The sequence below is a fragment of the Astatotilapia calliptera genome, chromosome 16, assembly GCF_964374335.1.
Source record: "Astatotilapia calliptera chromosome 16, fAstCal68.1, whole genome shotgun sequence".
Lineage (NCBI taxonomy): Eukaryota > Metazoa > Chordata > Actinopteri > Cichliformes > Cichlidae > Astatotilapia > Astatotilapia calliptera.
In genome coordinates this window covers 34,013,279-34,040,899 of record NC_137437.1, presented here as the reverse complement: position 1 = coordinate 34,040,899, position 27,621 = coordinate 34,013,279, and the positions used below count along the sequence as shown (strand labels likewise).

The window sequence follows — 27,621 nt, the reverse complement described above, 5'->3', positions numbered from 1 at the left end:
CCAAGCAACTGGCCAAAGCCTCATCGCCCATTTGGAGTCACTCGAACCTGCAATTAAAAAGTGCGGCGATGAGCACAGCTGGGAGGATGAGGCCTTTTTTTACGCATACGGGCGGCTGGGTAATGACAGAGCTGACTGATAACGGCTGACGCTGGAGGAAGATGAGCAAGGCAAGAAAGCTGCGGCAGACCAGAATGTCACTGCAGGGAAATGAGAGGGAAACAAAATAAGGGGTGGGGGGTTCTGACTTTTCAGTTCTTTGTTGTGGAAGAAGAAACCATCTTGTGGGTTGAGCTTCAGGAGGGGGGAAAGTTCAACTAGCAGGGCTTCACCCGTTCTCTGACCTGACCTGACTTAGAGGCCACGGGGGTTGTGTGTCACTGCATAGCGGGAATACGGTGAACTTAAGGTGAGACGGGCAGTCTGTGTGTGTCACAGGCACGCCATTAGAGCATCTCAAGGCACAGAGGAACCATAAAAGAGCACATTCCCAGCTTTACTGTCGTTGTTTTTAGTAGTAGCGCTTTCAGAGCTCTTTTCAGCATCTCTAAGATGGTAAATATTGTCCCTCACGCCTCAGCTGAATGTCATTTTCTCAAGAAACCAGATGTTGTCTTCTCATTTGTCTTTTACACTGCATGGTGCTTCAAACCTGACAAGTCTACAAATCCTGCCGCAGTGGTGTTATTTACACTGTTACTCACTGAATTCAGACTCTGACCGAAAGCACAGCGATGTATATTTATTTGAGGGGAGGAAAGTCGGGATTGGCTTTGTTTGTTTTTGGACTGTTGTCTTAGCGTTAGTTCCACCACCATCAGGGATTCAACGCTGGTTAAGACCTTTGACCTCTCCAAATGGGTGTTTAATCCTGGTCAAAGCTACTGTGGGGCCCTTGTTGTCGTTCTTGCCAATGATGCCCACCTCTGGACGTAAAGGCACACTACCCCAATTTTACACTGAAGGCTGTTTGCAGGAACTGGGGAGCGCAACTTTGAATGTTAACATTTATAAAAACTTGTGTGCCTGCAGAGGGAGCTGTGTGCAGTGTGATAGCTTCTTTAGCTTCAGATTAGCTTTAATTTAGTGTGCCATCTTTCACTCTCATTATTTTAATTTGTATTATTTACTGTTGTCATTTATATTTTTATTAATTTAAATTTTTTTGGTCTTAAATCATTTGCTTGTTTTTGATGACTTTGTTAGTGCAGCACTTTGGTCGTCGTCTGTAGTGTTTAAATGTGCAATATAAATAAATTGACTCCGTTTTTTTGGCTGTTGGTTGGATTAAAGATTACAAGCTTGAAAGAAAAATCAAATCTGGGGATTTTCGGACCTTTAGCTTCTGTTAGAGCAGAATATCTGACCAAACAGTCTGCGGTCAATATACATCGCAGGAGATTTGGCCAAAAGCATATTAGTTTAACTGGCGAATCTACTGGGATACGCTCCAGGACTGGATAACCAGTTAAGAAAATGAATGCATGGATGGACCATCATCATAAATATTAGCATGAGGTCCAGTTGACTATGACTGGAATTACTGGAGGCGAAGCTTGGCAGATTCAACCATCAGCTACACCCTGCTGTGTTGGCACACCTCTCAGTCAAACCATCCACCCTCCTGATTTTGACCTTGAACAGATCCAGATGGATGAGTTTTTTGCACTAGCCTTGGACTTGTGAGCTTTTTAATGCTGTAAAGTTTGATATTTACATTTTAACTATGGTATTGACTCACTTGGAAGTTGCCAGTTGGAAACTGCATGTCTGCAAGGCCAGATCAACCTCATCAGAATATCCTCAGAAACACAAGCCTTTCTCAGGCTCCATCTTTTTTGGAAATTTTACCAAGCGTGGCATTCATATGCAACCATATGATATGTTTATGCAGGATTAAACTCTGTCTAGTCTCCAACCATTACCCACCACAACAAACTGCTGCAAAGTAGCGATGGAAGCAGATACGGATATGCTGTTGCACTTGAACTTTTAAGTGCAATCCCTTTAAATCTCTGTAGTATTTCTTTTATCGCGTATGAGGACACATCCTGAACGTCTGCCTTCATGCTTTTTCTTCGAAATTACAGCAAACAGTAAAAGCATAAAAACACACATTGAGGTTTTTTTTTCCAAAACAATACTTTATAATGTACATGTCAAAGACAACATGTTAGAGCAAAGGTTCCCGAGAAAAATGTACTATTTTTGTAACAATGGTGGAACAAGTCAAAAACATAACTGATAAAAAAAAAAAGAATATGCATTTTATACATATGTAAACCTAGAACTGTTTGTTTCTGAACCACAGTGGTCAAAGAGATAACTGGCTTATTTACTGGAATGGACAACTGTAACAATGACCTGGCGTCTGGATGGAGCCCTTTGATGAGTTCAGACGTGACAGAAAACACAAATATCTTCTGAAAATCCTCCAAAGTCACATCTCGCCTGGTTTGGGAAAAAAAAAAAAAAAAGACAGTCCATTCTGGTCTTATAGTTTACAAAGCATCCCACCAAACAATTCATTTTCTACATAAATACAATAAAATCTATTGTCTGTGCTTGATACTATTTCTTTTTGTGACTTATTCAACTTAAGTCTGCCAGGTTTGATGATTCATTCGCTACAGGTGAAAGCACAACATGGAAAGCACCCAAATTCCTCCATATTAGAAACAGAAAGAGAAGCAAAGAGATAAAAATAGTTTGGATACAGTGAAAGTCCTTCAGTGCTTGATCCCTTGTGCTGGTGTGTGGCAGGGGACAGACAGACAGGTAATGCATGCAGACAGACGGATCATGCAGGGAGAAAAGAGGAGGAGCTGCGTGGGGTCAGACCGGGGCATCTACAGAAACAAGACAGCTCTCAGACCTGCGAGGGTTAAAAAAAAAAAGATTTACCTTATAATAAATGGAAATTACACCAAAATGGAATGCTGCTTTTTTCTTTTTGGTTACTGGACATTGTTTTAAGACTAACAGTGAAGACAGATGGCCAGAGTAGCCAGACAGTGCTAGTTTTGGCAGCGTTTGAGAAACGAAAGCATTAAACAGAAGAAAAGCCATGACTGGCACTGTTGTGCAAAGGTTCTGGGAATGTTCTGGGCTGGGTTACTGAAAGGCATCTCTTCAAGTGTGTTAAAATGAGCCGAGATGTCAGCATATCCCAGCTGAGGTCATATTCAGGATAGCCCGATTATATGCATTTTCATATCCCGACTATGAAAGTACGCAAGTATCACACACACAAAGAAGCTGGCCAACATCTACAAAGGAGAAGAAAACAATGTGTGTCTCACAAAAAGGGAATGTACAGAAAAAGCTAAAAAATGATAATAAAAGATGCCCTGCTGCAACCAGACCAGAGGTTTTGTTTTGGCAGAATTTACTTTATGCACGATTTAATGCAAACTGTATTGGTATAGATATTATCTTTAGAAATTTACTAAAAAAAGATGATGGTGGAAACAATCTACCATATCCATATCTCAACTACAAAAGTTACGGAAAGGATTTGAGACTTAAAGACATTAGTGGTGCATTAGTAAGGAGAGGGAAGATCTCTGCTAGATACATTCAGTTAAAATAAGCAAATTTATTTCTTGTACGTCTGATTGAAATTCCCCCCCAAAAAAGAAAATCAAACGTGTTTTTTCCTGTTTTTTTTTAAGGCATCGATACCTCGGTCCTGCTTGGCTGTTACTGTGATCAAACTGCGATTTTTAGATACAGAAACATAACTTGCATACCAAAGCTGATGAGACTTCAGCTGTGAACTTGAAAAATGTTAATTTAAATTAAAAACTAAGCATACTTGGCCTGATAAGGAAATAAACGTTGATCATACAAAACCATTTGCAAGGCCCGTCGTGGTGATTTAACACAGGGGGGAAAAGCAATGGCTGTGTTCCAATTCTAATCCGCCCTCGCTATTCTTCCTATTCTTTCAAATACGTCAGATGATAATCTTTAACAAAGAGGAACAAAAAAAAAAGACTCAAATTTCCTGAAATACTGAAACTTAACAGATGCCAGGCAAGATATGCGCGCAAGAACATCTGCATGAGAAAGAAAAGGTATGGAATCTGACAAATATGTGCATTAAAATGCAAGGCTGAGCAGAGGGCGACTGCACACCTACTGTAACAGTGTTATGGTACCAATGGGGTAACTAATGAAATAAACAAAACAGACAACAAAAAAGTCATTACTGCTGAGAGACAAAAAAAAGCCAGAAAGATGCTGCTCAACACATGATCAACAGCAAAAGGTGCCTTCAGTAACACCCTAAAAAGGGCCAACTGTAACTAAGACCCACGGAAAGTATTGTTTTTCAATACCAACTTCAAAAACAAGATCGTAGCATTTTGTAATGTATAGATATATAATATACTCATTTCTTTTTATATATAAATCTACTATGAACAGACAGTAAATACACAATTGTCCATCATTATACAAAGTAGAAACATTTGAATCCCAACGCTCCCGCAAAAACCCTGAACCCAGAAAACGTACTCATGTAACGTCCACTAAAAACAGAGTCTGAACCCTCACCTGCTGTGAAGTATGTCAGCTTTACAACATAACAGAGAAACAGAGAGTGGACAACACGCACAAAACAACAGGAAAATTGTACAAAAATAAGTCACTAGAGCTCAAAAGCAGAAAAAAGCGAAAGAGAGGAAAACAAACCACAAAAATAGTGAATGTGTGTGGCAGGAATACTCAGGAGATCAGTGTCCTATGTACAGTAAATAACAGTAAATACCACAGCGCTCCGTTTCCTGTTCACTTAAAAACGACATTAAAGACACGATTAGTTTTTAGGTCAAATAAAGGCAGCAGAAGGTAGTTGCCCAGAGGGCCAAACACAAGCTGGAAGGAAGTTAGCATGTTGATCAGAGGGGCCACTATAGTCCTAAACTGGGACTGTTTAATTATTAAATTAAACTACTACGACCTAGCTGCTGGCTGTGTGTGTGGTGCAGAGCGACTGGGAGCTATATCATGGGCTTGACTTCAAAAAAGTCAGAGCAGGAAAATTTTACATCTTGTCTTCTAAAATATTATAACATATAAAAATGCTGATTCAAAAAGATTTGATGCTCAGATTAGTAACGAGACCCGGCCTAACGAAACGATTCAGAATCCAGGAGGACAGGCTGAGCTACATGTGCTATTTAAAGCTCAAATATGTGCATTTGAGCCAAGGGCTGTCAAAAAGAGGACTGCATTTTATAATGCAGAACACCTAAAAATGTTTGCATACTATTAAAAAAATATAGAGAGAACAGTTTGTGCTTTATTGAAAACGAAGAGGCAGAAACATTCACACCTGCCTCGTATCACCTGACATTTGCAAAGCAGATGTTCTTGATCGAAAGGATCGAAAGATGTTAGGCCAGCTGTGAAAGCTCCAGAACACCCCTCTGGAAAATCCCAGGTGGTATGGTCCTTGTCTTAAAGAGAGGGCTGGTTCAACAAATGAGCCCATGTGAGATTAGTTTATTTCCATTCGGCAAATGTCTGAAAAAGTGAGACAAATTCTAATGTAAATACCGACACTGCTCAGTCGTTGTTATATGTGTGGGGCGGTAAGTGGTTATACTCTACAGAGACAATAATCTGTCATGCTTTGGCTTCATTTTTATGTAACTACTACATACGATATAAACAGGATTCTATCTTTCATAAGTCCAAGTGCTCCAGTAAAGTGCATGCTACGTATATCTTTCTCTGACAAAGATGCCTATGTGATTAAACGATACAATTCCAACTCTTAATTTCCTTTTTAAAGGAGCCACCTCCAACTTGTGGCTGGGAACTACCTTCCAAGCTGACACTGAAAATGAGGGGAAAAGGTGGGGGCAGAGACAGTAGGCTGGTTGCAGGGAATTATAGGTAAACATGCCAAAGTCCTTCAGTCTATGTGCCAACAACATGCAGGCAGTGGATGTCTTGCCAGGATAGAAATGTGTGAGGGCTTGGGGAGAAGAGGCCTCAGTCCCAAAACTATTTTTAAGGCAAAACTCTTCCAGTGGAGTTCAAAAAAATTCCACCAAGTTTAGACGGGGTGGGGGGAAAGGCACAAATGTCTTTTACTCTAACAGGTTTGTGACCTTTCTCATCTGTAACCTTCAACAACATGGAAAACTGACGTTTTTTCCCTCTCGTTTAGATATCTGGAAAGAGCAAGAACCCATCTTTAGTCCAGAGTAACAATCACAATAGCTATGGTGGTCTTCACGAAAGCGAAGAGATGAAGATAAAGCAGGGACAGAGCAGAATTACACGAAGAGTAGATGACTGTAGGTCCTCTGCATGGTTCTCACTGGCAATCAAAAGTATGTCTGTCTAGTGTTTTAAAAGCACTGGCACTGGAGGTTGTCATTACGGGATAGCTGAAACAATCGTATATCCAAAAGTCTTTAAGTGCAATGCAATGCAACGCGTTTATGCTGATTGCTCAGTGCACCGCTGATCAGCAAAAGGGTCGCTCATCTTCAGTGGTCCATTTTTGTCACGATAAAATGCCACAGACGAGTCTGAGTGATCAAAAAGGTCGTGGATGTTTCTTTACATAGGAGCTTCCTCTTCCATCGGTTCCTCTTCAGCCCTGTGAAAAAAAGATAACACTATGAACAAAGGAGAAGTAACAGATGCTTAAAACTGTTTCAACTAATTAACAACAAATACAACATATAATGTTACAGCAGGAAAAGGCTGCATTGAAAGAGTCCTGTAAAAGAAAGTTTTCACAGGATTCAGTAGCGTATTGAAGCAACAACTAGAAGTCATCATTTTCTGTTTGACTTTTTCCTTCTCTCACATCATGAAGGAATTTTGGCTCACTCTTCTTTGCAGCTTTGCTTCAGTTTTTTTAGATTCGCAGTCATTCATTGATTCATTTATCTCTCACAGCAGCATTTCAATCACGTTGGACTTTGACTGGGCCACTGCAGCACTTTGATTCTTTTCTTTTTCAGCAATCCCATTGTGCTTGGGATCATTGTTGTGTCCTGGCCCAGTCGGGGCAACGGTTTTACTGTAGCCTCACATTTAATTCTAACTACAAGATTCCCAATGTCCTCTGACTGAAAAACAACTTGGTGTGAGGTGTTTGGGCTGATGTGCCGTGTTTGTTTTCATTAAACAAGGTGCTGTGCATTATGGGCAAACACCTTCTGTTGTTCAGAAGCAACTTTGTAAACCTAACTTTAGGCTTTTTCTTGGCAATCCCTCTAAACAAGCAAAGCTTCTTCAGGGGTAACTCTGGCTCTGGTGTTGCGATATCGTGATGACCTGCTTTACCTCCTGAGCCAAATGTACACTAATGTAAACCAGTGACTGTAAATGACGACAATCAACTTACCTCTTTCCAATGTGCTTGTTTGCAACAGACAATGAGGCCATGGCAGAAACAGTTTCAGCTTCCTCTGCTTCACGCTTGAGGGCCTCACTCAAAGAATAACCCAGTGAGGAGGCAGAACGTTGCAGTGAGCACCAGTATTTACCTAATAACGAAATGCAGATAGAGTGTGTGCAGAGATATAATATGTTCCGCTAACTGGGTTTGAATGTGAAGTTTAGCATTTAGAAGCTTTGCTTACCAACTACCTGACTTACCCTTAGGGAAGCTAGTTACACCTAATTATTATTTCTAATGCCAGCAGGAAAAAAATGTAAAAGATCTACTCACTGTGAAATTCGATTACTTTCTCCATAGACCGTACCGCATTTGCATTTGGTCTCTGCTGCAGCACCTCATCGGGAATGGGGTCCAACTGAAAGGAACAGAAAACGATAGAAAAATTAAGCATGAAATGTTTTTGTCTATCAAAAGAAAAACATGCACATTTTTACAGTATCAGCGCTGAACCATCAGAAGAGTCATCTGTCAGACTACTTATGGCACCTTTGCTGAAATAAAACTGCTCTAACTTGGCGATGAAGCTATGTCTACTGGGAACATCGGTTAAGCGCTTTAAATGTATCACAGCGTTTCTTCTGGTGAGTTGCATATGGCGAGATAGGCCTTTCTATAAATGTGACTGACAGCTGTTCAGAAGCCTCCCTCCAAAACTTCACTTGAACTAATGCGAGTCCCTCCAGGTTTAAGGGATCGTTTTTGATCGTGGCCCACGGCCCACAGTTGAGTCAATCCAAGAGGTGGGGAGCAAGTTTGAGCTGCTGACACAATAGAAAATAGGCCTGCAGATGCACACCACCTCCCACTCATCAGCAGCTCTGCTACTCTTTGACACAATCGACAATGCGTGCTTTGTACAGCGTCCCACTCCGAGGACACATGCTAGTGCAACAGATGCATTAAAGCAGAAACTGCCAGTTCACCCAAGCGCTTGCACTGGCACACACGTGCACGCACGAAAAATGGAATCCTCAGAGAGCTCAGCTCCAACTGCAACACACAGAAAACAGGGCTATTCCCCAAAGTGCATTCCCAACCCGGAATGATTCAATTTCCCTTTTGGCCAACTGCACATACGACACTTTCTCATCCCATTTTGTCAAATAGGCTCATTCAGCTCCACATTCCACCACAGACAACATGCATCCCTTTTCTGCTCAGTCATAACCCCAACGGAATAAAGCACTGACTGAGAATCATGTAAAGAGAGACACGGAGAGAAAGAAAAACAGTTTGGCCTGAGATTTGTGAGCAGAATGCCAGAGAGAAGAGGAAAAAGTCATTGTCGGTTGGTCTCGCTTGGCCGAGGCTGGAAGTTTTCTTATAATTAAAACAAATAGTGTGTGGGAGGAGTTCAGAGGGAAGAGGGAAAAGGCAGTCTGGGGAGAGGGATACTTTAATCCTACTGTGGCACGACAGGCTACATCATGCAATGAAGAATGGACAGAGGTCGCACACACACACACACGCGCACACACACACACGCGCGCGCACACACACGCGCGCGCACACACACACACGCGCGCGCACACAGTTTTAGCACAATATTTTCATTGGCCTATTTAATATTTGGCCAACACTTTCATCCAGAGTAACATACAGTAACAATGGACGGTCATTAAGCTTCCTAAAGCTTAATGACCGTCCATCAACTCCAACTATTTATCTATGTAATAAGTCAAAGCCGGCCTTACTTTTCCATACTGTTTAAATCCAAACAAAACCCTCAACGCACCAAAGGGCCGTTCGGGACCTTGCTGATGGTTTTCAGTCACCTCTTTGTTTCCTTTCTGTTCACTTCTTATTTCATTTTAATTCACGGCTTGCTTCAATTTAGGGTTAAAATACACCTTTCCTCAACACTAACCTAAGATGCAGTGACAGATCTGCCTCGCTGCCGTTATAGGTACAGCAGTGAGGCCCAGCTACGAGAACGAGCTGCTGCACTCAATAATCGACAGCCATGGAGCTCAATTACCGCAGAAGGTTCGGTTCTTCACCGCCGCATTTAGTCTGGCAATGATGTACGCGTCAACCCGTGTCAGCCGGCTCTCCTTCATATCCCGCCTCTTCAGCAGAGCTGAACTCGGAATAAATGTCTGGATTTTTTCTCTGGTGTTGCCATTTCACAGAAATGAAATCACATTTATGTGATACTGTAATTTCAAATGTCATTTAACTGACTGGACAAAGAAACGAGGGAGAGAAGCACATGAAATGACCCGAGTCGTATGCAGCTCTGCTCCTTAAAAGTGGTGTAACATTACTTTAGTTGTGGCGGAGAAGGAAACAGCAGTGCTTATTATCCCATCTCAAAATTTCCAAGTCTGTAGACTGAAATCATTAATCTTTTAGTCAAAACTAACTCCTCCAACCTCCAGGCTACAGCCACCATCTACCCACCATAACCCAAGCCAGTTCCAGCCCAGAACTACCCAGCCCGTGCAAATCCAGCGTGCGTCAGCTCCCTGTCAGAGCGAGGTCAGGGGTTCTCTGGGGTTTCGTGAGGTTCACGTTAGAGCAGAGTTGGATAGGGGCAGTCTGTCAGCTTGATTGACAGCTGGGCCTCACGCTTATAAACTTTAATGGCTCTTGTCAGGGTAGTCCAGGGGCCCCACCCAGCAGGTGTGGCAAACGCACATATACACACACATACAGATATGCAAGCGTACTCTAACACAAGCCCAACTTTCTCCAGGACATCCTCTGTGATGATAATTCTGCTTATTTGAGTTGGTTGTACTGGCCTTGGCCGGATGTCTGGATCTTGGTGTCATTATAAATGTGTCGCAGTCTTTGATAGATAAGTGCGAGAGAATGATGGTTTGAATAATCTCTGAGGAGGTCTGCATCGCTCTGTGACACAGCGGTCCAAAATACAAAAACTCCTGCCCAAAGGAACTGAGACACCATGGAAAGCCATGAGCTGAGCGAAAGGAACGTGGCCCGGTAAAAACATTCCTAAGAGAGGCTGAAACCAAAACAGTGGAAAGAGGAGGAATTCCACTTGTTCAACAAAGAAAAAGTGCACAAGGCATCCATTGTTTACTGTTGTGTATGTGTGCATGTGTCGGCGGTCGCTAAAACCAGTTGATTATGTTATGCTAAGTAAACAAGGAAATGATGTGCACTGTGCAAAGCAGGCCACCTTTTTTGGAATAAAGGTGTGGGTTAGCCTTGCTCTAGTGGGGGAACAGTCAGATCCAAAGAGGGGGACAGGTGAAGTCGAGTGTCTTACTGTAACTGGAGTGTAAACGCACAAAATAACCTCATTGACAGCTGGTAACAATTAGCATATTAGCCAGTTGTTTATCAAATAATTGCTAACAACCGTGGTTCGAGCTGGGCCAACATCTGTTTGTGAGCAATCATCAATTAGTCCAGAGTTCAGAGTTGACTAGTGGAGCTGCCAATGCATCATTCATGAGCTATTTAACTAGAGAAACTTCAGCATTATGCATTACAGCAGTGAGACTGAATAAAAGAGCCTGTAAAGTCCATTCAGCAATTTTCTTCCCTAACTCTTCCCACCAGCTAATTTGAGCTGCTTTCAAAAGAAACCCAATACTCATTATAGCAAAGCTTGTCTTAACCTGCCAAAGAAAGTACGGCTAGAACTCTCACACAAGTTCGAGTAAAACACAGAAAGTACGAGACACAGGGGAAGAGAAGATGATGTATAACATACAGAGTCTTTTGCAGTACCTGCGCATTACCTCCCAGTCCATGATGGTCAACTAAAGAGCACCAACAGCATGAACAGTGTTTCAGTTATAGTCGTGCATTGGGTTCATGATACCTGCAGACAAACCCCTCGCCCCCCCCCCCCCCAGGCAGCTGGAAGCAACATAAACAAATGCACAGCTGACCAGCAGTGATCGTATGCCTCAGTCCATCCCTCCAACACGCACACATGCACAAACTGAAACAGTCTCAAAGAAAGAGAACGAAAGTACTCAGTCATTCAAAAAAAAAGGATTTATTCTGACTGTTATTCATTTGATGCCCAGCTGGCCTTGGACCCAAAGGTTGGCAAGGCTTCACTGTTCCTAAACTTTGTTTTTGCCATTACCAGGACAGAAAAACAAAACAAGAAAACAGGCCACCATCCTTTCCCTCCAGCTCCATCCCCCACTGACGTTTTCCATCAACATTCCTTGTCCATTACAGAAACGTTTGCTGAGATTACGTTAGAAACACTTGCTTCCTGCTGTTTTGATCCGATCAGGGACATTTTAGTCTACTTTTTCTTCTTTGCTATCAGCTATCAAAGCACCAAACAACCGTGTGATCTGCCTTTGTTCAAACAGCTGACATCACTTGCTGCCAAAGAGCCAGCCGGAGCAGGTCATGCAAACTCTAGTTCTATCTTTGAAAGGGAAAAACATCATTGTGTTCTTCACAACTTTACTCAAACCAGTCTGCCCATTCAACACATGCCAGTAAGGCCTTCTGTACAACATGTCCTGTCAGGCTCCTGCCATATATCTATATCTATCTATATATATATATATATATATATATATATAGATATATATAAATATATTTAAAATCATTATTCAAGATTTTGTTTTTTAAATTAAAGATGAAGCCAAGTTGTTGGGACTTGTGTATAGTGGCCAGGTTTATTGAAAAAGACTCCGAAGACCTGCACAGGTACAACAATACTTACACACGTCTTAATAACAATAGCTTCCTCCCTCCCGACTTCAAATGATTGCTCCATTTCCTTTTATTATCGGATTCCAAGACCAAGGCTGACCCTGCTTGCAGAGGTGTGAGGGTAACCACTTTCAGATGTGTATCAATGACAGGGCCCCGGGTGAGAGGGATGCCCTGCAGAGCCGAGGCAATTGACGCTCCCTGCCTCCTGCCTATTTTCGAATTTTCAGCTCCCCATGGCACTCGTCCAGGTACCTCCTCCAAACCCCTGCTGAGACTGGTGCTCTACAGGCGGCTGAAACCTTAGAAGCAAAGCCCCTGGCCTAAAATATTATTTTTGCTTCAGGGCGGTACTGTGAGTAACGAAAGTGTCCTTCAAGCTGGAAGTCATGAGCACAAACCTTCGTGACAGCAAAAAGCATCCGCCCTTCTGAAGTGTCCTTGAATTCCTGAAGCTTTAACAGATGTAATGGCAGTGCTATGTACTGCAGCTTCAAGTCATTGGTGGGCAAAATGCAGGTACAGAGAGGCAGGTTATTACATTTAGCCTCCAAGTTTAGCCATTTCCCATGAGCTGGAAGCTTTCTTTGATCTGTTTAGTCAGCGGTTAAAACATCGCCAGCGTGCTCACGATGCACTTTACGATTCTTTTTAGAAACGCCATTTTTATTTTGTTTTTCATGCAGGCTTTGTTTAGAGTTTATAAAATAAAAGTACATTTTTAATTATTATTGCTTTTTAGTATTTTGCATTAAAGTGTCCCGAGGAAAATGTTAATAACACTGCATCAATACACTGTTACATCACATGGTATGATGTATTTGTATTTCAAGGTGCTCTATACTGCTGATACTGCAGAAGATGACGGTTTTAGCAGGAACAGAAACAACTCCAATGACAACGATCTGAGCCTGTGCGTGTGGCAAAGACTCCAGTTTAGATTGTTCCATTTTTAAAATAAATGTTAATATATGTCAGTCTGGATATTAATCCTCGATGTAAAGTGTCTCTCAAGAATCTCCACTTGAAATCGCAGTTCGCTGGTTCCTTTGCAATGAATCAGACACCAGCTAGAAGAAATCTGTGGGTAGCCATGAATCACAGAGCTGCTCCACTCCACAACCTACACACTCTACAATTAACCTTCTGCCTGGAAATCCTCCCTCTGACGTATGTGTGTGTGTTTGGTGCTCACTTCCTGTCTGAGTGGTGGGGTAGATGAAGAAAATGTGAAGAGCTTGGGCTTGGATGAGTTAAAAATAAAAATCAGCCTGCTGTTGTTGCAGAATTGTACAAACTTGTGGTGTAGTAATAAAATACTTTTGAAAACAGGTTCATCCTTCAGCAGGGACTATGAACCAAAACACTGCCGTTATGTGCGATGTAAGAAAATACATGACAAACACTTAAATATTCAATCCTAAAACATTGTAACAGCAAATCAAGAACCGAAATCATCGCTCAGTGATTCATTTGTAACACTTTTTGTTTTAGCGTCATTCATTTAAAGTGTACACAAAAAGTCTGCAGTGTTACTGAACCGCCTACTTGCACTGGAGCTCAAACTCCAGTGCAAGAATTATATGAGTGCTCACATATCATCACATATCAGCTGACACAGGCAAACGGTCATCTTTAATGTGCTGATCAAGAACAGTTTGACAATACTTGACAAATATTTAAAGTACTCTCTCCTTCTCTCTCTGCACATCTTACCTCATTGCCAAGCAGAGCAGAGATGCAGGCTTCAGAGGCATCACATATGGCTGTGAGGTCGTGACCCCCCTCCAAGGCAAGCACCAGCCGACCGCCTGCCAGACCCATCAGCTGCCTGGTCAGGTAGCCAAAGCCTGGACAGACAGGAAATCACAGCAGAAATGGCAAAGGGAGGGAGAGAGAAAGAGCAGGAAAAGAAAGAAAGAAGAAGAATGAAATGGTATTCAGCCTCTAACTTCCTTTCTGGATATTGATCAAAGAAAAAAAAAGCGGCTGGAGCGTGGATGAAGGAAGGGGTGAATGCATCACAGAGGAAAAGAGAAAGCGAGTGCACTGTGGATTTACTGGGGGGCAAAAAACAAGCCCTAATATAAGCCAGGTTTAATTTTAATAAATGTGGCTTTGCGTTTAGTCTTGGTCACAGCCTTTGATGTTTTTCCTCTCAGGATGAGGGGCGTTCTTATATATGTATTCAGCCATACTTTAGTCCCCCTAAATTCGACCATATCCCCTCTTCCTGCAATCCTCTTTAACCCACCCATAACCCCCCCTCTTTGACAACAAAGACCCCTAGCTCTTATTTGAGATCTGCTGGATGGTTTTAGAAAAGCTCTTTGCTGTCACGCCAGGGTCTCTATCTGAATATGTAAGTTAGATATGCACACTGCACACAAAAGGGGCGAGTTTATGTTTTTGAGTCTTTCCTAGCATTGAATGCAGTGTAGCATCACACAGCATACGGCACGAGTGACGTGGTGCACGCCTTAAGATGTGCATATATGATTCAGCTCATAGGAAAAAGAAAAAACAGATTTAGAAGAAATGAAATGGACAGTTTGAATCAGCACTTACATTTGGCTGTCAGTTTGTATCCTCCCAGCGGTGGGGCATGTCCATCTACTGCATCAAAGCCAGAAGATACCAGAACCATATCAGGCGCAAACTCATTGGCAATAGGCATGACCACCGTCCTGGAGAAACAATAGGCAACGTAATGTATCCGTAAAAACACTTTAGTTAAATCTCAGTCAGTCAAAGGTTTTCAGCTTCTGATGTCTATATTTCGACCTTACACATCAGCATCTGCATGCATGCTTCTTATTTGGCTTGCTCCCCCACACACGAAGGCCAGAAACCAGAAGTAATTTTAAAGTCTAGTGTTTCTCAAAAACATCACAAAATCTTGGCGATAAGTGAGGTTAGATTTTGTCACACAGCCTTGTGGAAAATTCTCACTATTATATTGTATTTTTCAAGCAAGGCTATAAAAAGTGTCACACTACATTTCACTGGCATTCTTGCAACCGGATATTCTTAAACTGCCACATATGGTTAATATTTGATCTAAATGACAGGGTGACCGGGCTGCTCTTACTGTATGAAACATGTATTTTTTAAAAAAAAAATGCATTAAATACAGCAAATACTTTAGATTAGAAAGAAATGCAGCTCAAACCACCAAAAGGAGAATCAAAACCACCAAGCCTGAGATTTCAAGATTAAATTATAACACTATTAGAAGCTGTCCCATGTGAATATAAACAGTTCGTTTTTCCCACTGCCATATTTCCAATACATGAAACTGTGTCAAAGGATAAGGAACTCACAACAAAGCATACGTGGACATTAAAGAAGCACAAAAACCAAAGTGCTCACATCAACAAACTCAGGTCTGACAGACTTATAAATACCAAATAACGATTACCTCAGCCAAGGTTATTAAACACGATAGCTCGGAAGGTTGAACTTTGCAGTCATGTTTATAATCCATTAAAATTTGGGTTAGATCTACCAAGGTCTTCAAGGTTAACTTGATGATTTATTGTTTGAAAATTGACAAAAATTATTATAAATTGGCAGCTTATAGAAAGTACCATATATAGACTTAAAGTATCATGTCAGATTTGACCTCTGCTTTGAGATCGATGGACTGATCTGAAGGACAAAGTGATGATAATAGTATGTAGAGCTGCTGAAAACTATGTTAATAACTGCCATCGTCTTTAGGCATATATGGACTGCTATATGGCTTTGCATCAGTATTGTGTTAGCTCTGATGACTAAAAGAAGAGTAACAAGGACTGCTATAAAATCAATATACTAAGAAATGGCTTCAGTGTTCTTAGTGCCCTCGTGATGTTGCTTTCTTCCACTCTGAGGATGCTACAATTCACTCGCACTGTCAATGAATTGCAGTATTTTTTTTTTTTTAATTTCTAAACGGTCATTTTTCTCCATTTCATGGTTTTCAAAGCAAACATCCAACTAATCAGTTTGTTTGTACAGTATGTGTGTGGTAAGGAAAACTGCCACATAAATGTTTGAAGTGGAAGTTTTGGAAATTTAGTGCAATGAACCGCATGAACCTTAAGTAAAAAGGAAAAACGGAAGGACAGATATAATTGCATATGTGTATGCGTGTTAAGTACGGAGGATAACTAAGACTGGATGGGTGTGGTGAATGAGGGCTGCTTGTGTACAACCTTCATCTGACTGCTTGTGTGCAATGTGTCATACACAGAAATCAAATCAACAGTGGAATAGTGCGGAATGATTCACTGCAAGCTGTGGCTGGAAAATCCAGTCGGTTTATAGGATGACCTTGTTTTGAAGAAAGGGTTTTTGACCAAGCAGATTAGATAAAATAAGATTAGAGCTGTTTATATTTAACTTTTTTTGTCGTCCTATCACAAAATAACAATAACACAACTTTTAAGAAGTGAAAACTTTAGATGTTTATGGGGTTTCCATAAGTTATGAACCTGTAATAATCAATCCTCGAACTAGTAATAACAGGAGGGGCACAGACGTATCATGTGACATAGCATTCTGGTTTAGCATAATTTACAATGTCTAACTGAGTTCATAAATAGGACTTCCCAGATGGCAAAACAAGTGTCTCTGTCATTCGCTGTGGAACCTCTGGCATGGCACAACAATTTTTCTGGGGCCTGGGATATTTGGGCAAGTAGCATTTTAGTGAGGTCTGTGACTGATGGAGTACCACAGGGTTTCGTTGTAGGTCCCCTGTACTTTGCTGACCTCAGGAACACGGTGTTGGTTTGCCAGCTGTGGGTGAACAGCGTGCCCTGAGCTCCGTAGGCCGCAGGTTTTTCCATCTCTTGCTCACCACCAAATTATAACCCTTAGCTGTGCACACCCCACCCCCCACCACAACACAACACTCCTACATACACACAGCTGTCTGAGGGAGAGGTGGGAGGTAGCACTGGGAGGTTTTTGGGAGTCCCAGACAGTAAGTATACGCAGAGTGTGAGCGTCACTGTGCGCTATCGTGCAGCTGGCAGCGTTTCAGATGAAAACGTCAGGCCGAATAGGATGAAAAACAAAGTGAACTTAATTGAGTAAAGACATAAATGAAGAGTGGATGAATGAGGCGAAAGACGTGACATACTGCATCTTTTTTTTTTGCTGTTTTCCAGCCTTTCATATACTTCAAGTCAGACAGCCGTAAACAACACAAACGTGTACACGAGCAACACAGATAATTATGTTTGGATTTATGTTAAATTAAAAAGGACTTCTGCTAAACCCTCTGACTAACTGCTACATTTATTTAAGCATACAGCCTTGGCCCATTAACATTTGGGGGCCATAAAGACCCCACACTAAAAGAAGCCTGCCAGAGACGCTTATGTGGCCTGACACACGACTTGGTGGGAAACCTTGACTGCCGAGGATATGCCTCAACCACCAAGGGCTCCTCCACCCTCTCCCCTCCAACCTTGAATACAAACAGCAACTAGTTCTGGTCACAATGCTGAAAACTGCTGGTGTCGACAGTTCCACACCCCACCCCACTGGAATAATATCCTGACATTTAAACAAATAAAAAGCCGCAGTGATCAATTACCAGGCTGGCAGAGAGGGAAGTAAGTGGTTTTGAGAAGGGCTAATTGTGCGTGAATCAGAGGCTATGCACGCTGAGATGAAAAAGACTTTTTGTTAATTAAGGGAGGGGAGAGTTTACGACTGAGCCGTAAGCGATGGGACATCCTGACCAAAGAGGCTGAAATCTAAACCACTGCTGGCTGTCTCCCAGTTACATTTAACTACAAATGCAATTACTTGACAGCTATGTGGTCTAAACTTTTGTTTAGCATTGTTTGGCTTACCTAGCAACAGGTGCAGCTGAGTCTGCATGCACAGAGAGCACAAAGGAATGCTGAATGGCTGTTGCACTTCAGCTATGAGATGGCTTTAATAAGAATACTCAAAATAGATGCAGCGGAGCTCGGGAAAACAACGAATCCTACACTTCCTGTTTCTGCAAGCCAGAATAAGCCTGGTGACATCACTGGGGGTATTTTCTCAGTCTTTTCAGAGAGAAGGAGCTCCTGTCCACAGAGTGAGGAGCATTCCCTCAGCTGTATGAACAGATCTCCATGCGTAAAATCTGTGGAGGCGAACACATATCTTCGATTGGCACCGCTTTAAAAGACTTGACCATGCTCAACCTTATAATGCACACTCTTTTTCATTTACTCTGCTCCAAGTAATTTCTCCTTGTCTGATTCCAGTGAGCACTTTTAGTATTTGGCACATGTCACCCAACATGATATCAAATGTGCACACTCGAAAAAGTTAACGCGGCAATAGGTCTCGGCATAGCTGTCTTTTTTTTGAGCCAAGAAAAACTTCCTCTCTCGGGACTACACATCTGTATGTAATTAATCTAGTCCTGAATTTATACATTGCCAGATCTTGATTATGCCCTGTGATCCCATGTACTTCAGCTTTGTAACATGAAAAGCAGTACTGTCATGTACAGAATATATATTAAAAAAAAAGTATTACTATCCTATCATTTTGTATAGGATGACTGGCTCTGGTCTAGATGAAAATGCCACCAAATTAGATATTTGTAAGCTTTAAAGCTCAGAGAAATTCATTCTCATGGGGGAAAAAAAGGAAAGAAAGATCCTTCAGAGGGAGCAGCACTTGTCAAACCAGCAAACAAAAGGTTAAACTGCAGGCTTCCCCCCTTCGTTCATAAAAAATGAACAGGAGAGCAGGAGAAGAGGGAGAATAAGAGAGCGAAAAACTCACACACGCACACTTACACTTCAAAGCCCTGTCATCTGGCTCTGCGGAGAGCTGGTTTGAATTAAATTTAATTCTCCTCCTCTCTCGTCTTTCCAAGTTCATGGCAAAAAGAGGGGGGTGGGTGGGATGGGAGTGAGAGAGGAAGAGAGAGAGAGAGACGGGGAAAGAGACGGTGCTTCTGGTTTTCATTAGGGCCAATTTTCTTATCTTTTTTCTCTGTGCTTTCTGGAGGCTCAGACTTGATCCCCTGCAAATGCAACGTGGCACAGGCCAGAGGAGGAATGGGAAGGTACTGGCTGCAAGGCACGCATCCCCTCCTCAAGACAGAGAGAGGAAGGAAAAGACCAAAACACACAAGTAATAAGAGTGAAAGAGCAACTGTGTTCACCAGGTGTTTATTTTGGGTTGTAGATGTGTGAGCAAACAGATATGAAAGGTGTGCATTTGCACATCTGTTGCACTGTGCACATTTTGCACACAATCATGCAAATTTGAATCAGGGCATGATGCATTTGTTTGACAATGAGTGCATGCATGCGTGTGTGTGTGTGCGTGCATTTGTGACAGATCTATGACCTGCGCACAGGTTTGCTGGTGCCCCCGTGGGGCATATAAATTGTCCAATACCTCTGGAGCCTCTGGGAATTAATGGTGACACGACCTGAGGTTCATGAACACCAAGCTCCTATTCTGCCTCACGCAAAGAAGGCTGAATCGCAATCGCATTAACAACCTCAGCATGCACAGGCTGATATGCAAATGCACGTATCTGTGTTCATCACTCCAGGACAAACGCACACAAAACAAGGGCATAAGAAAAGTTGATCCAGATGACAGCAACACTTTTAGTCCAGTGTGCGTTAAGAGTGTAAAATTAAATATTAAATAATTGTAAATGAGAAAAAAAAAAGCGTGAACTCTATTTTCTGAGGCAAATTCTTAATCACAGGAAGCCAGAGTTTGAGTGAAAGTTCCCTTTGGTTCAGTTAACTGTGTTTTCGTGATTATATTTTGGAACTATTCAAGAATTTCTAAAACTTGAAATGAGTGTGCAGGGTTAATTCTTTCCCCTCCTAACGCAAATAAACATATAAATACAGAGTTATAAAAGTAATAACTTAGTAATTTAAGGTCTTCCTAATGGTCTCTTGTGCTGTTAGTATTGGAGAGCTCTCAGTTATACTCATCTCAACTGTCAACACAGTCATTAACATTTAAAAGGTGATTTAATACAGAGCACGGTTACTAGTCTCTTTTTGTGGTTTTATTTATTTATAAATTCCTGAGAGTAGCACGTCTATGATGGTAGAGGGAATGAGAATGAGGCAGCAGCTACTGACTTCAGTCATAGATTATAAGTAATAGCTGCAGTATGACATACATTACGTGGCTGTCATCAACGCAGATGCAAAGAGCAGGGTAGAAAGAGGAGGATGAGGAGGAGAGAGAAGAATACAAAGGAGAGAGATGGGGAGCGAGAGCACCCTGGGTTCTGGGGTGCATTAAGAAGCTAAGGTGTACTTCCGGGGGATTGCGTGCCTAAAGCCGCAATGAGCCAGTGGCCTGTTGGTTTGATGTGTCGGGCTCGGGCCAGATGGACAGACAGTTGCAAACATGGACTCATCTTCAAAGAGCGCTGGAACCAATCCAGGCCTTCTCCTTTCCAGCTGTGTGAACTAAAAATGTATGAGAGACAGGTACATGTCTGCACCGAGTGCATGCCTGTATCTGTGGAAGCTTATGTATAGTTATAGGAGCGCGCCTAATGGGAATCAGATGGGATAAGGGTGAGCACCATAAGTTCTTAACAGCTACCAACAGGTAATTTGTTACACACTGTACTTCATACTCCAAGGCTATGACAGGAAGAGTTAGACTGCAGTGAGTGACATCACTGTCTTACCTGAATGCAGCTAGATACTCTGCATCCCCCATAGGAGGGTCCAGTCCCCCAGTAAAGGCCATGTTCACGTTAAAACCTTCACCTGCTCCACTGCCCACCTAGGAAGCGCAAACACACGTGACTGGGTTTGTTATGTGTGGGCTGACCGAAGGCTGGGTCTGAAAGGTTTATTAAAAGCATTTGTCGTCTTTACCTCATCGGGTGCGCCACTTCCCGGGAAGAAATTCCCATCATCGTAACGATGCAGGGACAGGTAAAGGACACTGGGGTCAGCGTAGAAGGCCTGCTGGGTTCCATTGCCATGGTGGACATCCTGGAAAGATTATAATGGGCATTTTTTTATTAAAAAATAAGCATATAATAATATTTTCAGTGTAATTATCCTTTAAATCTCTTCGGTCAAAGAAAAACCAAATACCAGGGGCACATAGAGACTGCCTCGTCATTAAGACGGATTATGATGAATAGGTTTGAGGAAATTAATGAGATTCACAGAAACGGGACCATCAATCTCTGCACCTCCACTTGGACCAGCTGACTGATGCAGAGAGAGAGTCCTATACTGCCAGACTATATCATCTCCTTCCAGCCTGTTGCGATGTCACAAAAGGATTCAGCGCGATTCAATAAAACACTCGACTTCAACAGCTGCTCACTTTTGCCAAAAGCGTCAGTTATAAATGACCTCATTGTCTATGTCTATGAATGCTACAGTACACAATTTCTAAAAATGTCCCGGCGGCTGGAGGCGAGTGCCATGACAATGAGCCTGCACTCAGCGTCCCCCTGTGACAGACAGAGAGGAAATTAAAAGGCCCTTCAAAGGCTTTGGGGAATGGCCGTGACCAGCCAGGGATGCCACTGAACAGCACCGCTCCTGGACACGACAAAGGCTCCGTCATACCTTCTTATAAATTTTATTTTTTTCTCTGTGAAGAAAAAAGGGATAATATCTGACCCAAATAGCCAGACAAGAGCTCAGTTTGCGGCTGCTATGTTCATAACCCCTCGCAATTTAAAAACAAGTGGAACAGATAACATAATGAGGATTTTTATATTTTTACTGCCTCATAAATCTAGCAGCTATTTTCTTTTCTTTGTTAATAGAAGTTAGTGAGACGTTTGTGCCTTTGTCAGCTGACAGTCTCTTTCTTTCACACTTTATGGTATAAAAAATTATTTTAAAGTAGTTATGCAGAAGGGATTATTCTGGGATGCAACACGAGCATAAAGAGAAACAAAGAGTAGCTAGCCAACGTTGTCAGTTTCTCTCTCAACTCTTTGTCCTTCAAGTGAGAGCAGACGTCTACCGTGCAAGAACCTTGAGCCACATCGTGTCTAATATTGTACCTGTGCATACAGGTATGCTGTCATGTAACAAACATCCCACTGAGAAACTCACCCAGTCTACGATGAGGATTTTACTGACATTGAGCCTCTGCTGCAGGAGCTTGGCTGCTATGGCGACTGAGTTAAAATAACAGAAACCCCTGAGGATTGAACAAAAAAAAAAAAAAAAGAGAAGAAGACAGCAACAAAATGATGACATTTTAAATTTTATACTCATGCTTAAGCAATATTATTTGCATCATGCAGTAAGTGCTGTATAAAAAGTACAGAAACACTAAAGTAAGAGGAAAACAGCTTTGTAAGATGAGATTACTTACATAGGTGTGCTCTCCTCAGCGTGGTGTCCAGGGGGTCGAACGATAGCGAAGCCATTCTGTCGGCAAAAACAGATCACAGATGACACGCCTGCTCACTTCATTTAAAAGACTAGTAAAAAATAGTTTCACAAATCCACTGCTGCATGCAAAAACCCACACATGGAAATCCATAAAGACTGCGCTTGGACAGTTTCTTAATTGCTTATTTAACGTGGGGGCTTGGGATAGTGGGCCTACACAGGCTGAATTAGCCCCTCGTGTGGTCCCATGGACAGGTGTCCAATCCATCACAGGGCAAACACAGAGTGACGCATAACCACACACTCTCACATTCATACTTACAACTCATCACAAATTAACCTAAAAAGCATGCTAACACAACTGGACTATAACAACGAACACATTATTTTCCCAGCATCGCTATTTACCCCGTAAGGACGAGTAATGTGTCGATGAACAGAAAGAACACAAATACATTCAGAAGTATTAAAATCTATTTCTTTATTCTAAAGAATACAGATGTTAGCTTCTCCCACTGAAAGTGCATGCGTGTCCTCACGGGAACAATGAGTCTGTTAAGGCGAGCTTTGTCAAGGCAGGACTCCGAGCAATTGTTTTTGGAGGGTCCCAGCGCAATGTGGGGACATTAGATAGATGTTTGAGCTTATGTAGAGCGATTGCAAACTGGACTAATGATGTTGAGTCAGCTGCAGCGGATTAGCAGCCAGCCGGAAGATTACTGTAGCGACAACTGCCTCTACTGGTTTCCCCACACACGGTTAAAGAACTCTGTACGGTACCATATGTATGTGAGCGAGTGAAGTTTCTCTATACAAAGAAAAAAGTAATTAAATTAAAACAGACGTGGGGGGAAACAGAAAGTAGAAGCCACAGAGACAGAAGTGTGTGTGTGTGTGTGTGTGTGAGAGAGGGAGTGTGAATGTGTGCCTTCAGTAGATTTATGGCTTTCTGTGGAGTTCATAGAGTTGTTGGTGCAGGTGGAATGTGGTCATTTGGCCATGAAGGATCCTCGGAGAACCGTCTGCATGTGTGTAAGCATGCGTGCGTGTGTGTAGGTGTGTGTGTGTGCATGTGTATACAAGCATTAATTTGAGGGTAAGTCAATACCAGCAAACTTTAAGCAGGAAATCACTCAAACTAAACTGTGTTGTTGTTAATTGTGCAAAGTGATGCACAATCACTCATGCCCACTCAACATGATGGCAGGATGCTAGCAACCCCACCCAAAACTCAGCTGGGTATCAGCATGGTGTGCTACTGTTTCTTGCTGAAGAACGTCACGAGATAGTGTGCTATACTGGTGCAAAGCTAACGCTAACCTGGTCTGCAGGTGGCTTTGGTGCAACACTTCTAAAGGGGGCCTGTTAATGGGGACTGCTGGCGCTTGCGGTGCGTGTGCACCGGGTCTCCCTGCTGGGTTCAAACAGCAAGCCGCCACCGCCACAGACGCACGAGTCTGGCTGGGATGGGGAGAGGCGTGATGGGGTGGGGATGTCTGTCTGGGAGGTGCGAAAGTTGGTTCTGGAACTTTTTCCTTGTTTTTTTTTTTTTTCCTTTAAGGTGTCTGGAAGTACGGCCGGATAGCACATTACTAGAGGTGACCTGATATAGTGCTCTCTTTGCGCTGGGCCTTGTTCTGTCTGTAAGCCTATGTGACTGGAACTCAGGTGGAAAATCGACTAGAGCAGTAAGACCTTAACAAGGATATTAAAATCAAACCCCTCGAAGTTGGAGGGGACCAATTATACTGCAGAGTCCATTTGAGTTACATAGCATTTAAAGGTTAACGCACATTTACCCGCTCCTAAAGGCCACAAGTGCTCCAATGCCTAAAAATACACTGCAGCCCTGCAAACAGCCATGACTAATCGAACTCCACGGAGCATCCAAACCAACCTTCAGTTCTCCCGATGCTACTTTGAAGACGAGCTCCACCACAGAGCCAACAGCCAGACGCGCTGCGCTGGATGAATGGACTTCATTCCAAATGGTGTCGCTGTCCACCTGCCAACACACACAAACACACATGAGGCCTTGTATTGTTTAAATAACATTTTCAAACGGAGCCAAAATATGCAACTTCATACTGTTTTCCACTTATCTATTTTTTGCTGGTGTTACTGACAGCACTTGAGTGGGGCAGAAGTCGTAAAACTGAGCACATTTGAAATCATTTAGCTTGTGTCATTTCACAGCATCAAAGTTACTCTTTGAAAGTTTGTCTGCAGCGGTGCAAGAAGGGCTGGAAAATTTATTCACTGTGAGGAAAACAACAGAGAGAAACACTACGAGACATAAAATTGGAGGATTCATCGCGCTGTGTATAACACAACAGACTTTCTAAAAATCCCTTTGATCCGTAAGGATATGACACTGTAACTCCGCACTCCAGAGACCAATCAAAGACTTAAGTATAATATGATGAAAACACAAAAGCCTTAATTAATAACAGGTTAAGCAGCAAATTTATAGTAAGCTGTCAGTTATACGTCAGTTTTAAGGTTAAACCATATAGAGGGGTTTTCAGGCAAACAACACTCATTACGTTTACAGATATTTAGAGACATTCCATAATTTATCCACCTTAAAATATTACACGACAAAAAAAAAACAACTGTAAAAGGCCGATTAAAAAAAAAAAATTTTTTTTGGTATAGAACATGAGGTTTTTTTTTTTTTTTAAAATGACTAAAATGTGCGTGTGTGTGATCATATCTTTGTGGGGACCAAGAAATGGACGTTTACTATACGTGTGAGGACCAAAATCCTGGTTCCTGCAAGTCTGAAGGCATTTCTGAGACTCAAAATGTGGCTTTAGTGACAGGGTTACAATAGGGTTATGGTTAGGTATAGGGTAAGGGTTAGGCATTCATATATCATGGTTAGGGGTAGGGTGAGGGGATAGGGAAAGCTTTATGTCAATTAGATATACCCATAAGATATGAATACCTGACGTGTGTGTGTTTGAGCATGCTTAGACACAGGGCAACTATTCAGTGGTCAAGCCTGATTAATGCAGAAGCACGGGCAGCGCAGCGCCCCCCCCCCAGCCCAAATCACTACAGTACCTACACACACATGCATACAAGCCCAACAGACCACAATAGTCTGTGTGATTGATTGTACGCAGAGGGCCACGCACAGGATAATATACACACCCTCCATCAGGCATGGCAGATACTGCAGGCAGATGGAGCACACGATAAACACAGAGAGAAGAAGCTGGCTGAGGAAAAGAAGAAAGTGAAGGCCTGTGTGTCAGTGTGTTTTGAACCGTGCACACATGTGCAGAGCGGCCGACGCCAGAGCTCTAAGCGAGGCTTTCCTGATGTAAACCTGGGGGTCTTTGAATATGTTAACTTTAACCTGCCAGTCGCTCGCCCTTTCATCCACGCCGCTGGCCTTTCAGTCAGTCAACTGACCGAGTGGAACATTAACCTTAGCCACCCAGTCAGATCCTCGGTCCTTCAACCAGTCAGCGAGCCGAGCGAGTCGACAGCCTTTCAGGCAGCCGCCCCCCTTTTCCTCCGGTCTCCAGTGACGAAACTGATCAAGGCCGGATGATTACTCCATAATAACATCCACGGAGAAGAAAAGGGGCTCTTTTAAAGTTGCGCCAAGAAAGAATTTGTCATGAAATGAAACTGTGGAGCGCTCAACATACACTAAAGATACTAAAAAAAGGGGAGTGCATTGTTGATGAGTGACTAATGGAACCCAATGTGAAGAGAGGGGAACGCGGTGTAAGTGGATGACAGTATGTAGTAGCCGAGTCAATGACTGAGCGAGCGAGCAAATCAAGAGTCAAGTGAGTGAGTGAATGGGAAACTGAATCATATATACAAGTCAGGTTAATGAGCGCAAACAGATGCTGCTCTGAAGCAGCGCGAGTGCTTTATTATTTCCCATGTTGATGTTTAGTTTTGCCTCGAGCCTGGAGGGGGACACAAGCTCGTCGGGGGAAAGTGAAAGGGAAGTGGTGTGTGTGTGCATGTGCGTGAGTGTGAGTGAGTGTATGTGTTAGAGGCAGAAAATAGCGGGAACGTGCTGGTATGACAGAATGATGGTTCTCCACAGGCTGACAGCTTAATTTGAACCCCCTTCCTCTGCAAGCGAGTGAGTGTGTGTATGTAAGACTTGTATGTGTGTGTATGACAGGAAAACAACAATTTAGTCCCATTTGCCATTATAAAGAGCAGAACGGAGCAACGCAGAACTCCGGCTTTTCTTGTTCCCACCGCAGCAGCAGGAGTGGTGGCCCCAAAGGAGGCAAGAAGAGGAGAAAGGAAACAGAGGTATGAGGAGATGAGGAACGATGTAGAGAGATCAGGTATGTGGCAAGGTAGGCATGATGTAGCCTTTCAAATGCTCAATATTGTGAAGACAACAACAAAAAAAGCATGGAAACACACACACACACACACACACACACACACACACACACACACACACACACACACACACACACACACACACACACACACACACACACAAACAGGTGCACAACTGTTCCAATGTATCAGTTTTCAGATACATTATCACTTCCAACTTGAAGCAGCCATCAAAATCATTGCCTTAGCACACAAGAATCCCCAAACACAAACTATGCAATGCACACAAACAAAGTCATACCCCCTGCCCCACACACACACACACACACACACACACACACACACACACACACACACACACGCACACACACACACACACACACACACACACACACACACACACACACACGCACAGCTCGTAACATCTGGTTACAATTACTAACACGGCGGAAAGGCGAGCAACAGCTTTTGTTGCCTCTGGTCCTTGAGGGGTGGTGTTTGTGTGTGTTTGTGTGCATCTGCGTGCTAGTGTGTCAAGGCTGTGTGTGTGTGTGTGTGTGTGTGTGTGTGTGTGTGTTTGTTTGGTGCAAAGAGAACAAATGGGACCATTATTTAGGCAGGGGGCAGAATGAGTGGGCGAAGGAGACACTTATTATACTGCTATTTGATAAGGCTGAAACTATGCTTATTTGCTTCATTCCAGAGTCTGATGGAGCTGTGCCAGATGGGTATTGATTAGACTAACAGTGTTGTAAAAACACAAGTGTCTATTACAACAATTTTCCACTGAATAAACCAGTATGACTAACAATGGCCTTT

At 42.6% G+C, this 27,621-nt stretch overlaps 1 protein-coding gene across 3 annotated transcripts in view; it reads right to left on the bottom strand.

Annotated features, from left to right (window-relative positions):
- Positions 1–5,986: 5,986 nt before the first annotated feature.
- Positions 5,987–27,621, bottom strand: part of hdac4 (histone deacetylase 4) — a 121,069-nt gene continuing 99,434 nt past the window's right edge. For all 3 annotated transcript variants that reach the window (XM_026144284.2, XM_026144285.2, XM_026144286.2), the window contains 10 exons: positions 24,368–24,475; positions 22,451–22,506; positions 22,186–22,273; positions 20,977–21,096; positions 20,784–20,881; positions 14,666–14,784; positions 13,814–13,947; positions 7,706–7,790; positions 7,379–7,520; positions 5,987–6,622 (listed from right to left, as the gene is read on the bottom strand). In XM_026144284.2, the coding sequence (XP_026000069.2) occupies positions 6,583–6,622; positions 7,379–7,520; positions 7,706–7,790; positions 13,814–13,947; positions 14,666–14,784; positions 20,784–20,881; positions 20,977–21,096; positions 22,186–22,273; positions 22,451–22,506; positions 24,368–24,475 (990 nt within the window). In that variant the 3' untranslated portion in view covers positions 5,987–6,582. The remainder of the gene's footprint in view (positions 6,623–7,378; positions 7,521–7,705; positions 7,791–13,813; positions 13,948–14,665; positions 14,785–20,783; positions 20,882–20,976; positions 21,097–22,185; positions 22,274–22,450; positions 22,507–24,367; positions 24,476–27,621) is intronic.